The sequence below is a fragment of the Phocoena sinus genome, chromosome 2 (genome assembly GCF_008692025.1).
Source record: "Phocoena sinus isolate mPhoSin1 chromosome 2, mPhoSin1.pri, whole genome shotgun sequence".
Classification (NCBI taxonomy): Eukaryota; Metazoa; Chordata; class Mammalia; order Artiodactyla; family Phocoenidae; genus Phocoena; species Phocoena sinus.
In genome coordinates, this window is record NC_045764.1 from 79,331,939 (window position 1) to 79,346,199 (window position 14,261).

Sequence of the window (14,261 nt, forward strand, 5' to 3'; positions counted from 1 at the left end):
ATTTTTTTTACACGTAATAAATGAGATTGGCTGAAAAAGAACAATGCCTGATAAACCAGAGATTCATTCCAAATTAAAATAATTATAGATTTCCCTTTCTTCAGGAATTTCGTTTAGGAGCTGCTCATTATTCTCCCGTTACTTATATTTGCTGTCTGTATTAAACTAATATCCCATACTATATGGCGTCCTTTTTTGAGCAGTACAAAGCACTTAAAATCCAGTTCCTTCAGTGTGGTGATTGTTTTTCTAGCTTTCTGAGTTACTACACATTCCTCCTTTAAATGGTATATTCCCCTTATTATGTTTTTTAAAAAATAAGACCTTCAAGGATTGTTTAACATTTGTCTGTCTGTTTCTCTTTGCTGTATGTAGTCTGCCTTTATCATAATCATAAGGTATTACCTTCTTCATGTTTTTCTGTTCATTCTAGTTCCTTCTGTCACCTGCTCTTTGAAGACTTTTTTAATCCTTCTTCTTCCTCATTAATCCCTGAGGACTATTTTTGTGTTTCTAATATAGCCTATTATAAATTGCATATACATATATCTTTATATGCACACCTGCGTGCGTGCGTGCCCACACACGTATTTCCCTCAACTACATCTTGGCATAATAGAAGAACTTTCTTGTTACTTTTGGTTATAAGAACAGTCTTGTTTTTGGTAAGTAAGACTCAGTCTTACGCATTTTTAAAACCTTTTCAAAATTCATTCCGCATAACGGATCATGAGGGGTGAAGGTGTTCTGACTCTTCACATACTTTTTCCTCCATCCATTTGTTGGGGAACAGAGGAAGGAGGGAAAAAAGGCAAACATATTACTAAACTGGGGGAAGTTGTCATCTTCTTCTTTTAGGTTGTGGCTGCCTCTAGCTAACACTGACTGTTCATCATGGCCTATTATCAGGCATTTAAATGCTGGTTCATTGCCGCGTGCAGATTCTTTCTGGCCCAACCTGTTGGCAGCTCAATGCGGCTCTCTGAATTTAGGACATATAGTAATTAGCATCTTTTGTGCTTAGTTTAGGCCTTAGGTGCAATTCTGGGATTATAAGAAACTCCTGTTGGTAATCTGTGAAATTTATTTTAAAATAAATGTTTTATGGTATAATAGGAAAATAAACAGTCTCCAGAAGAGGGTATTAACTCATGCAAATATTACAGAGTACCTCTTCAGTGCGCGGTTTTCATACCTATAATGTTAATTCTATATCCTAAAATAATTCAGCCTCTAGGAAACTTTTTCCCAGCATGTCATTATAGAGCTGTGTCAGATGTCCTATTTAAAAATAAATTAATTTAAATTTACATTAATGAAACATAAATAAAATTACCAATTCAGTTCCTCAGTCACGCTAGCCCCATTTTAAGTGCTTCATTAGCCATGTGTGACTAGTGGCTAATGTATTGGATAGTACAGAACATTACTACCATTCAAAAAAGTTCTCTTAGACACTGCTTCTCTAGAGGATAGAGGTGAGAAACTTTTGTTGCCATAGGAAGGTTAGGTACATGGAGTCGACCATATGTACTAACCAGTTACTCTGTTTCACAGGGACTTTTTTTTCTTGCCCATATGAGGGAAGTTTGTGAAAGGGAGAAAAATTGGCACACGACTGAGCAATGTATTGCTTTCAGATTCATCTGATATTTAGCTTTTCGTGTGGAAATGTCAAATAACTGCTATTGCAAACATAGTTGACAGCAGGATTCAAAGTTCAAACATTTCCACCCACCAGAGATGAACTCCCTAGTTCCTCCTTCCTATTCCCTTCTTATATTCCCTCATTCCTCAGGTGAAGGTCGGCACAACTTCAGTCCTAAGACAAGGTAAGACTGGCACTGGTAGAAAGGCGAATGTTTGCATATGTGTATTTGTGTGTGTGTAAAGATTTGGGGATAAGTGACTTAACTTTCAGAGTAATAAATTCTTCCTTTTTTTTTTTTTATTAACCAAGCCCTTAGATATCATCTAATTGAATGCCTGTCCACATTTTACATGCAAGTAAACTGAGGCTAGAGAAAGTGACTGCCCAAGAACATATCAATAGTTAATGGTAAATCTGGAACTAAGACCTTTGTTCGGTGACACCATATCATTGAGCATTCTGCTAAATCATTTACCGTTCCCATTTTAATTCTTTATTCACTGTTAACTATTGCTGCAGATTTAATGACAAGTGTTTAAAGGTAAAAATAACTAATTATTATAATGAATTTCTTATTTTTAAAATACTGCTTTTTGTATGTTTTATAGGATTTGGTAATTTTAATTTTTTCAGATTGAAGAAGAAGAGAGGAAAAGAATAGAAGATATGAAAGAAAATGAACGGATAAAAGCAACTAAAGAATTGGAAACCTGGAAAGAACATCAAAGAAAAGCTGAAGAACATAAAATAGTTCAGAGAGAAGAAAAATTATATCAACAAGAAAAGCAAATTGAAGAAGAGAGAAAAAAATTAAAACATAAAGGTCTTACTAGGAATTCAGTATCTAGAAATCTTGCCACAAAAGGTACAATGATTACTTAATATTTTCTGGGAAAGTGAGTCCTGTTAGTGAAGTATATATGTCAGAGTGTGTGTGTGTGTGTGTGTGTGTGTGTGTGTGTGTGTGTGTGTGTATGTGAATGAATCTATCCACAGTATTAGGTCATTATTTTGGTATATGAATTACTACAATACAAAGACTAAGGTGAAAGACTTATTCCTTCTTCTAGGAAGTAGTGAAGTTTTTATAATAAAATGAGCAAAGATTCAATATTGCTTTTACTCATGTGCTTCCTTTAGAAATTTATGCAGGTGTTGTTAAATATGTGTTTAACTCAGGTGCAGTAAGACTTGGAGTGAATTAGCAGTACCAGGAGCATTCATTTATTTCTTTAGAGATAAGAAAATAGGAATTTCATTAAAAGAACTTTTCGTCACATAACTCAGGAAAATGAGTACTGTTAAGCAAACTTCACTGTAAGCAGACAAGAACTCTTCTGGCCTTTGATTCTGGTGTATTCAAAAATAGGTGAGAGGGCAATTTTCTTTATTGAAAGCTAAGAGTTTGTTTTTATCTGATTTTAGAATATTAAACTTCGTTTGGGGTTTGTTTATGTTTAGTAAATGGAACGTTTTGTAGTTAAATCACTTACATAATAGTGACAATTAACATTTCTTGGGTGATTACTATATTCCAGGTAATTTTATTGATTGTATCACTCAATTCTCACAACAGCACTTTGGGGTAAGTGCTGTTATTCTTTTTTTTTTTTTTTTTTTTTTTTTTTAATGAATTAATACTTGGCTGCGGTGGCTTCTCTTGTTGTGGAGCACAGGCTCTAGGCACGCGGGCTTCGGTAGTTGTGGCTCGCAGCCTCTAGAAAGCAGGCTCAGTAGTTGTGGCCCACGGCCTTAGTTGCTCCGCGGCATGTGGGATCTTCCCGGACCAGGGATCGAACCCATCTCCCCTGCAGTTGCAGGCAGATTTGTAACCACTGCACCACCAGGGAAGTCCCTGTTATTCTTATTTTAAAGGAAATAGGTGTTTTGAAAGGATAAACAGCTACCCAGTAAGCAAACCTATAGGATTTGAACCCAGATCTGATTCTGAAACCTATGTTCTTTTCAAAGGCTACATGTTTTTACTACTTTAACAGTGAGTTTTAGCATGTTAAAAAGTCATTTAGAGTAAATATTAAGCAGCAGCTTTATTAGATTTATATATTTTTGTGGTTTAATATTGACATGCAAGTTAACTACTACACTATCTCCTTCTTTAATGCCATTTCAACAAAATATTGATACAACTGGAGTATTTGAAAGCACTTCCTTCCTAATTTCAATTACTTCTAAACAAACAGGATGTTTTAAAACACTGGTGGAACCCAAACAAACTTTTGTATGTAAGAGATATCCTGAAGATGTTTTAAAAAAATTCATCCAAGGATACAAGGGAAATTAAACATGGTGGAGGAAAAAAAGGTATAAATCAGCTTTTTTTGGATTTTTTACTCTAGAAGTCCTTTTTTTCCTTATTTCAGTAGTATCATTATGGATGACTGGTAGCATCCTTTAGTAGGCTTTGGTTACTTTCTTCCATCTCGTCCATGCATTTAACAAATATTCATTTACTCAGTGTCTCCTCTGTACTAGGAGTTATAGAATATACAAATATGACTTAACGTGTGGCCAGTGCCTAAGGAACATAAAATGTTGTAGATACAAATAACTTCAGTTAGCTGGGATTTGTGAGTAACGGCTTTAAAAAATTGACAAATGTCTCATTGGCCAGTAAAGTTAGACCTCTGAAAGAGGAAAACTTGGCTGCTCCTAAAAAGTCTAATGCTACTGTTTTAATGCCACCTTTAACTAAAAATGCTCATTTGATAACATTTTTAACTATAGAAAGAATACTGTATTATTTGCCCCAGAAACGTTCTTGAGACAAGCTACTTTTATAGTATACAGAATACAAATGCTGTGGCGGGTGCTGTAGATTGCCTACTCAATATATACTCTCCTTTTCCTTTTTTTACCAATAGAATCATGATTTGGGGGTGGGGGACAGAAGAAATGTGTCCAGCTTAAAAACTTACCTCTTGGAAGTTTGAGTATTGATTGGATATTTGAAGAAATTAAGGAATAATTACATTTTTTTCTTTAGATGTGATATGGTGTTTTCTTTAGATGTGATAATTTATAAAGTCCTCATCTTGTAGAGATGCCTACTGAAATATTTATAGGTAAATATAATGTCTGAGATTTGCTTCAAAATAATATGGTATGTGAAAGTGGATAGAAGTAAAGATGAAATGGTGTTGGCCATGAGTTGATAATTGAAGTCACGTCATGAATGCATGATTGTGATTATTCTATCCTGTCTACTTTTGTACATATTTGAAATTTTTTATTATAAAATGAAAAAATAAGGAACAAAGCACAGTGATTCATTTTTACAAACAAAGTAATTTTAAATTAGTTAAAAAAAAAGGGAAAACAAAATTTACTTCCCTAGACTCTCTTGTAACTGTATGTAGCCAAGTGGCACAGTTCTGGCTCTTGAAATGCAAGAAGAAATCTAGTAAGGATTTATAGGAAGGTATTACTTTTCTGAGATAAATGTCCCCAGTTCCTTTCTGCTTGCTCCCCCTTTCCTTTTTCTACCTAAGATGAAGATCTTTGCCAAGAAGTGCATTAACACTTCTTGAGATCATGAAGAGGCATGCCATACATTAAGAATGATAGAACAGGGAAGAAGAAAGAGCCTGGGACATTAATGACTTTGGAAAGCTGATAAATCGTGCTGAACTATCTTCAAGCTTGTTAAGTGAGAAAAATAAACCCATGTTTGGTTAAACCACTGTAGTCATGTTTTTTTTTCACACAACCTAGAGAATTTTTGACTTCTGGAAATGGGTAATGGAAGGGAAGGTTGATTTAGCATTTGAAAATCATTCAGTATAATTATACTAACAGAACAAAGGACAAATGTGATTATTTCAATATTGCAAAGAGGCATTTGACAAAATCCAGCACCCATTTATAATAAAAAATTGGACTAGAAAGAAACTTTCTCAATCTGATAAGAGCCTTCTACACAAAAATCTATAGCAAACATCATATTTCCTGATGAATTAATGTGTGCTTTGTCCCTTAGGTTGAAGAGCAAGGCAAGCATGTCTGTTTTCACTACCTCATTCAACATTATACTAGAGGTCCTAACTGCTGTATTAAGACAAGAAGAAGAAATAAAAGCCATGAAGATTAGACAGGAAGAAGTAAAACTGTCTATTTGTAGATGACATGATTGTCTATGTAGAAATCCCTAAGGAATCTACAGATAACTGCTAGACCTAATAAGTGAATTTAGCAACATCTCAAGATACAAGATAGCAAAAATCACTTATGATTTTATTTATCAACAGCAAATAATTGGAAAATTAAACTTTAAACAATTTATAATAACACTAAGACACAAAATGTTTAGGAATAAATTTAATAAAAGAAGTGTAAGATCTCATCATTGAAAACTATAAAAAATTACTGAGAGATATTTTTAAAGGCCTAAACAAATGGAGAGATATAGCATGTTCATGAATAGGAAAACTCAATATTATTAAGATGTCACTTCTCCTTAAATTGATGTATAGATTTAATGCAATTCCAACAGAAATACCAGTAAGCTTTTTATAGAAATCGACAAGCTGATTCTAAAATTTATAGTAGAATGCAAAAGACCTAGACTAGCTAAAGAAATTTTAATAAGAACAAAGATGTTAGACTTATACTACCTTTATACTACCTGATTTGAGGACTTAACATCAAGCTACAGTAATCAAGATAGTGTGGAACTGGTGAAAGGATGAACAGAAAGGTCAAAAGAATGGAGTACAGTGAGCAGAAAAAGATCCTTACCTGTGTGGTTCGATGCTTTTCATCAAAAGCAGAACAGTTCAACGGGGAAAGGAAAGTCTGGAACAATTGGGTATCTATGGAAACAAATGATCATTGATTCTTACCTCACCGTGTACGTAATATATACACAGAAGACAAAACTACCCAATAAACAATTAGACAAAAGATTTGAATGAACTTTGCACAAAAGAAGATATATGAATGGTCAATATGCACATGAAATGATGTTCAACATCATTAGTAAATAAATGCAAATTAAAACCACAGTGAAATATAGTACACATCCACTAAGATAGCTAATATTAAATATTAGAGAGTCCATCAATACAAAGTGTTATTGAGGATGTGCTACAATTGGACCTTGTACAATGATGGTCAAAATACAAAATGGTACAGCCACTTTGGAAGAGTGTCAACTGTCATATAACCTGTCATATAACTCAACCATTTTAGCCCTAGGTATTTACACAAGAGAAATGTGTCCACCTAAAAAGTTGTATTCAAATGTTTACTGCAGCTTTATTTACAATAGTGAACAACTGGAAACAATGTCCATCAACAGGTGAATCGATAAACAAATTATGAAATACATTCATAAAATGGAATATTACTCTTCAATAAAAAGGAGACAACTGGGACTTTCCTGGTGGCCCAGTGGTTAAGAATCCGCCTGCCAATGCAGGGGACACGGGTTCGATCCCTGGCCCGGGAAGATCCCACATGCTGCAGAGCAACTCAGCCTGTGCACCACAACTACTGAGCCTGCTCACCTAGAGCCTGTGCTCTGCAACAAAAGCCACTGCAATGAGAAGCCCACGCACCACAATGAAGAGTAGTCCCCACTCGCCACAACTAGAGAAAGCCCGTGCACAGCAATGAAGACCCAATGCAGTCAAAAATAAACAAATTTATTTTTTAAAAAAGAGACAACTACTGATACACATATGAATGAGTCACAAAATTATTCTGAAAAAAGCAAGACACCAGTCCATAGTGTGTGAAATTCTAGAAAATACTAACTAATTTATAATGACTGAGAGCACATCAGTGGTTGCCTGGGGCCAGGAGTGAAGGGAAAGGATGAACTTCACAGGGTTATAGGGGACTCTTAGAGGTGATAGAAATATTCTGTGTTGATTGTGATTTCAGGAGCATGTACATCTGTCAGAACTCATTTAATATACTTTAAAATGAGTATAGTTATTGTACATGAATTATTTCTCAATAAAATTGAAAAAGTAATGTTTATTGATTTTAGGCAGGAAAGCATCAAAGTGTGCACGATTTCCTCAAGTTCTTACTATTCCACAGAGTTATGCTTAGGGCCAGGCATAGTGAGGCCATTCCCCCAAAAGGCTCCAGTTGAGGGTCCCTGCTCTTGTACTGTTGTCTATATTTATAAGGTATGAGGAAAGGGGAATCAATGAGCATTAATTAGTTACATGACTATGGGGGCTTTCTTGTCTTGTTAGAAACAGCTTTGTTCAAGAGGGGAAGCCAGAACTTCCCTGGTGGTCCAGTGGTTAAGACTTCGCCTTCCAATGCAGGGCATGCAGGTTCGATCCTTGGTCGGGGAGCTAAGATCCCACATACCTCGAGGCCAAAAAATCAAAACACAAAACAGAAGCAATGTTGTAACAAACTCAATAAAGACTTTAAAAATGTTCCACATAAAAATAAAAAAATCCAAAAGGGGAAGCCTCTTGAGGTCAGTTACCGGTATCTGTTGAACTAGTTTTGATTTGCTGAGCTATCTATTTGCTAAGCTACTAAAAGCATTGTAGTGGGAGAGATGAGGCTTCAGGGCAGGTGGATTTGTCCCTTTTCAACTTGGTAGAACTAGGTACATCTAAAGGTAGGGGCAAACGTAGGTCTGGAAAAAAATAGGATTGGTTGAAAGTGCATAGGACTTTGATTACCAGCTCTCCTCCCATACTACAGCAGATAACTGGAGGTTTACTTTCTGCACAGTTGAGGACTCAGTGAGATTCTGCTCTGAAAATACAGAGATTGAGTGAAAGTCTGCATTGTAAAAATCGAAATACTGATTCAAGAGATCCCCTCTAGCTCTATTCTCTTCCCCATATGCATGCAGGAGCCCAGTGCACCTGTTATGTAGACTGGAGAATTCCTCTACAGGGAAGCTAACTAGTACAGGATGAAAAAGGCCTGGCATTTATAATGGCCCCACTAGTTCACCATGCTGAAGCTCACTAGTCAACAATGTTTAGATTCATGTACACAAAACTTCCAGTCAGAATATTTGTACTTCATCTTTAATATGAACAGACAGCCAAGAACCAAACAGAAAAATGCAAATTGGAACAACCAAGTAATGCAGGGAATAGAAGAAAACTTAAAAAGAAGTATAATTAGGTGGGGCTAATGGCAGATTCTGGGAGGGCTCACGCTGAATACTTCCCAGAACTTCTGCCAGTGTCCTTGTCCCCACAGTGAGCCACAGCCACCCCCGCCTCTGCAGAAGACTCTCCAACACTAGCTGGATGGACACCAACCTCCAAACTTCATTCATATGTTGAACCTGAAGACAGTTGACACACCAAGAGAATCTGACAGAACGTCCTCACGTGAGGTACTCCTGGTGAAATCATTTTGTGGAAACAGTCACAGTGCATCAAGAAACCTTTACTATTCACAGAAAGATAGACGAGATGAAAAGGCAGAGGGATATGTACCAGATGACGGAACAAGATAAAACTCCAGAAAAACAACTAAATGAAGTGGAGATAGGCAACCTTCCAGAAAAATAATTCAGAATAATGATAGTGAAGATGATCCAGGACCTCGGAAAAAGAATGGAGGCAAAGATCGAGAAAATGCAAGAAATGTTTAACAAAGACCTAGAAGAACTAAAGAACAAACAAACAGAGATGAACAATACAATAACTGAAATGAAAAATACACTAGAAGGAATCAATAGCAGAATAACTGAGGCAGAAGAATGGATAAGTGACCTGGAAGACAGAATGGTGGAATTCACTGCTGCAAAACAGAATAAAGAAAAAAGAATGAAAAGAAATGAAGACAGCCTAAGAGACCTCTGGGAAAACATTAAACGCAACAACATTCGCATTATAGGGGTCCCAGAAGGAGAAGACAGAGAGAAAGGACCTGAGAAAATATTTGAAGAGATTATAGTCGAAAACTTCCCTAACATGGGAAAGGAAATAGCCACCCAAGTCCAGGAAGCACAGCGAGTTCCATACAGGATAAACCCAAGGAGAAACACGCCGAGACACATAATAATCAAATTGGCAAAAATTAAAGACAAAGAAAAATTATTGAAATCAGCAAGGGAAAAATGACAACATACAAGGGAACTCCCATAAGGTTAACAGCTGATTTCTCAGCAGAAACTCTACAAGCCAGAAGGGAGTGGCATGATATACTTAAAGTGATGAAAGGGAAGAACCTACAACCAAGATTACTCTACCTGGCAAGGTTCTCATTCAGATTCAATGGAGAAATCAAAAGCTTAACAGACAAGCAAAAGCTAAGAGAATTCAGCACCACCAAACCAGCTCTACAACAAATGCTAAAGGAACTTCTCTCTAACTGGGAAACACAAGAGAAGAAAAGGACCTACAAAAACAAACCCAACACAATTAAGAAAATGGTCATAAGAACGTACATATCGATAATTACCTTAAACCTGAATGGATTAAATGCTCCCACCAATAGAACACAGGCTTGCTGAATGGATAGAAAAACAAGACCCGTATATATGCTGTCTACAAGAGACCCACTTCAGACCTAGAGACACATACAGACTGAAAGTGAGGGGATGGAAAAAGATATTCCATGCAAATGGAAATCAAAAGACAGCTGGAGTAGCAATTCTCATATCAGACAAAATATATTTAAAATAAAGACTATTAGAAGAGACAAAGAAGGACACTACATAATGATCAAGGGATCAATCCAAGAAGAAGATACAACAATTATAAATATATATGCACCCAACATAGGAGCACCTCAATACATAAGGCAACTGCCAACAGCTATAAAAGAAGAAATCAACAGTAACACAATAATAGTGGGGGACTTTAACACCTCACTTACACCAATGGACAGATCATTCAAAATGAAAATAAGGAAACACAAGCTTTAAATGACACAATAGACCAGATAGATTTAATTGGTATTTATAGGACATTCCATCCAAAAACAGCAGATTACACTTTCTTCTCAAGTGCTCACAGAACATTCTCCAGGATAGATCACATCTTGGGTCACAAATCAAGCCTCAGTAAATTTAAGAAAATTGAAATCATATCAAACATCTTTTCTGACCACAATGCTATGAGATTAGAATTGAATTACAGGGGAAAAAACGTAAAACACACAAACACATGAGAGCTAAACACTACGTTACTAAATAACCAAGAGATCACTGAAGAAATCAAAGAGGAAATAAAAAAATACCTAGAGACAAATGACAATGAAAACACGACGATCCAAAACCTATGGGATGCAGCAAAAGCAGTTCTAAGAGGGAAGTTTATAGCTATACAAGCCTACCTCAAGAAACAAGAAAAATCTCAAATAAAACATCTAACCTTACACCTAAAGGAACTAGAGAAAGAAGAAAAAACAAACCCAAAAGTTAGCAGAAGGAAAGAAATCATAAAGATCAGATCAGAAATAAATGAAATAGAAACAAAGAACACAATAGCAAAGATCAATAAAACTAAAAGCTGGTTCTTTGAGAAGATAAACAAAATTGATAAACCATTAGCTAGACTCATCAAGAAAAAGAGGGAGAGGACTCAAATCAATAAAATTAGAAATGAAGAAGAAGTTACAACAGACACTGCAGAAATACAAAGCATCCTAAGAGACTACAACAAGCAACTCTATGCCAATAAAATGGACAACCTGGAAGAAATGGACAAATTCTTAGAAAGGTATAACCTTCCAAGACTGAACCAGGAAGAAACAGAAAATATGAACAGACCAATCACAAGTAATGAAATTGAAAATGTGATGAAAAATCTTCCAACAAACAGAAGTCCAGAACCAGATGGTTTCACAGGTGAATTCTGTCAAACATTTAGAGACGAGCTAACACCCATCCTTCTCAAACTCTTCCAAAAAATTGCAGAGGAAGGAACACTCCCAAAGTCATTCTATGAGGCCACCATTACCCTGATACCAAAACCAGACAAAGATACTACAAAAAAAGAAAATTACAGACCAATATCACTGATGAATATAGATGCGAAGATCCTCAACAAACTACTAGCAAACAGAATCCAAAAACACATTAAAACAATCATATACCATGATCAAGTGGGATTTATCCCAGGGATGCAAGGATTCTTCAATATACGTAAATCAATCAGTATGATAAACCGTATTGACAAATTGAAGAATAAAAACCATATAATCATCTCAACAGACGCAGAAAAAGCTTTTGACAAAATTCAACACCCATTTATGATAAAAACTCTCCAGAAAGTGGGCAGAGAGGGAACCTACCTCAATATAATAAAGGCCATATATGAGAAACCCACAGCAAACGTCATTCTCAATGGTGAAAAACTGAAAGCATTTCCTCTAAGATCAGGAACAAGACAAGGATGTCCACTCCCACCACTGTTATTCAACACAGTTTTGGAAGTCCTAGCCACGGCAATCAGAGAAGAAAAAGACATAAAAGGAATACAGATTGGAAAAGAAAAAGTAAAACTGTCACTGTTTGCAGATTGCATGATACTATAAATAGAGAATCCTAAAGATGCTACCAGAAAACTACTAGAGCTAATCAATGAATTTGGTAAAGTAGCAGGATACAAAATTAATGCACAGAAATCTCTTGCATTCCTATACACTAATGATGAAAGATCTGAAAGGGAAACTAAGGAAACACTCCCATTTACCACTGCTACAAGAAGAATAAAATACCTAGGAATAAACCTACCTAGGGAGACAAAAGACCTGCTTGCAGAAAACTATAAGACACAGATGAAAGAAATTAAAGATGATACCAACAGATGGAGAGATATACCATGTTCTTGGATGGGAAGAATCAATATTGTGAAAATGACCCTACTACCCAAAGCAATCTACAGATTCAATGCAATCCCTGTCAAATTACCAATGGCATTTTTTACGGAACTAGAACAAAGTAATCTTTAAATTTGTATGGAGCCACAAAAGACCCCAAATAGCCAAAGCAGTCTTGAGGGAAAAAAATGGAGCTGGAGGAATCAGACTCCTTGACTTCAGGCTATACTACAAAGCTACAGTAATCAAGACAACATGGTACTGGCACAAAAACAGAAATATAGATCAGTGTAACAATATAGAAAGTCCAGAGATAAACCCATGCATCTATAGTCAACTAATGTATGACAAAGGAGGCAAGGATATACAATGGAGAAAAGACAGTCTCTTAAATAAGTGGGGCTGGGTAAACTGAACAGCTACATGTAAAAGAATGAAATTAGAACACTCCCTAACACCATAATGAAAAATAAACTCAAAATGGGTTTGAGACCTAAATGTAAGACTGGACACTATAAAACTCTTAGAGGAAAACATAGGAAGAATACTCTTAGACATAAATCACAGCAAGATCTTTTTTGATCCAAGTCCTAGAATAATGGAAATAAAAACAAAAATAAACAAATGGGACCTAATGAAACTTAAAAGCTTTTGCACAACAAAGGAAACCATAAACAAGACCAAAAGACAACCCGCAGAATGGGAGAAAATATTTGCAAACGAATCAACGGACAAAGGGTTAATCTCCAAAATATATAAACAGCTCATGCAGTTCAATATTAAAGAAGCAACCCAATCCAAAAATGGGCAGAAGACGTAAATAGACATTTCTCCAAAGAAGACATATTGATGGTCAAGAAGCACATGAAAAGCTGCTGAACATCACTAATTATTAGAGAAATGCAAATCAAAACAACAATGTGGTATCACCTCACACTAGTTAGAATGGGCATCATCAGAAAATCTACAAACAACAAATGCTGGGAAGGGTGTGGAGAAAAGGGAACCCTCTTGCACTGTTGGTGGGAATGTAAATTGATACAGCCACTCTGGAGAACAGTATGGAGGTTCCTTAAAAAACTAAAAATAGAATTACCATATGACCCAGCAATCCCACTACTGGGCATATACCCAGAGAAATCCATAATTCAAAAAGACACATGCACCCCAATGTTCATTGCAGCACTGTTTACAATAGCCAGGTCATGGAAGCAACCTAAATGCCCATCGACAGATGAATGGATAAAGAAGTTGTGGTCCACATATACAATGTAATATTACTCAGCCATAAAAAGGAATGAAATTGGGTCATTTGTTGAGACATGGATGGATCTAGAGACTGTCATACAGAGTGAAGTAAGTCAGAAAGAGAAAAATACTGTATATTAATGCATGTATGTTGAACCTAGATAAATGGTTCAGATGAACCAGTTTGCAGAGCAGAAGTTGAGACACAGATGTAGAGACCAAGCTTATGGACACCAAGGGGGGAAAGCTATGGGGGCGTGGCGATGGTGGTGTGATGAATTGGGCGATTAGAATTGACATGTATACACTGATGTGGATAAAATTGATGCCTAATACGAATCTGCTGTATAAAAAAAATAAAATTCAAAAATTAAAAGAAAATAAAGAACTATAATTAATGTCCTCAGAGAGATGAGAACATGTTTTAATCCTTGAACAACGACAAGTGGCTGTAATAAAGAATTTTTCCTAACAGAACAGTTTGGAAATTAAAATGTAATTTAAAAAATTAAAAATTAAATCAAATAGTTGGAATATTGTTAATTTTTTTCCAGAAAATAGAATAAGATGACAAAGA

General features: G+C 35.8%; 1 protein-coding gene across 3 annotated transcripts in view; it reads left to right on the plus strand.

Annotated features, from left to right (window-relative positions):
- The window catches only part of DNAAF4 (dynein axonemal assembly factor 4), an 86,849-nt gene that overhangs the window by 46,084 nt on the left and 26,504 nt on the right, over positions 1–14,261 (plus strand). For all 3 annotated transcript variants that reach the window (XM_032624053.1, XM_032624054.1, XM_032624055.1), the window contains exon 4: positions 2,285–2,516. In XM_032624053.1, coding sequence (XP_032479944.1) covers positions 2,285–2,516 — 232 coding nt within the window. The remainder of the gene's footprint in view (positions 1–2,284; positions 2,517–14,261) is intronic.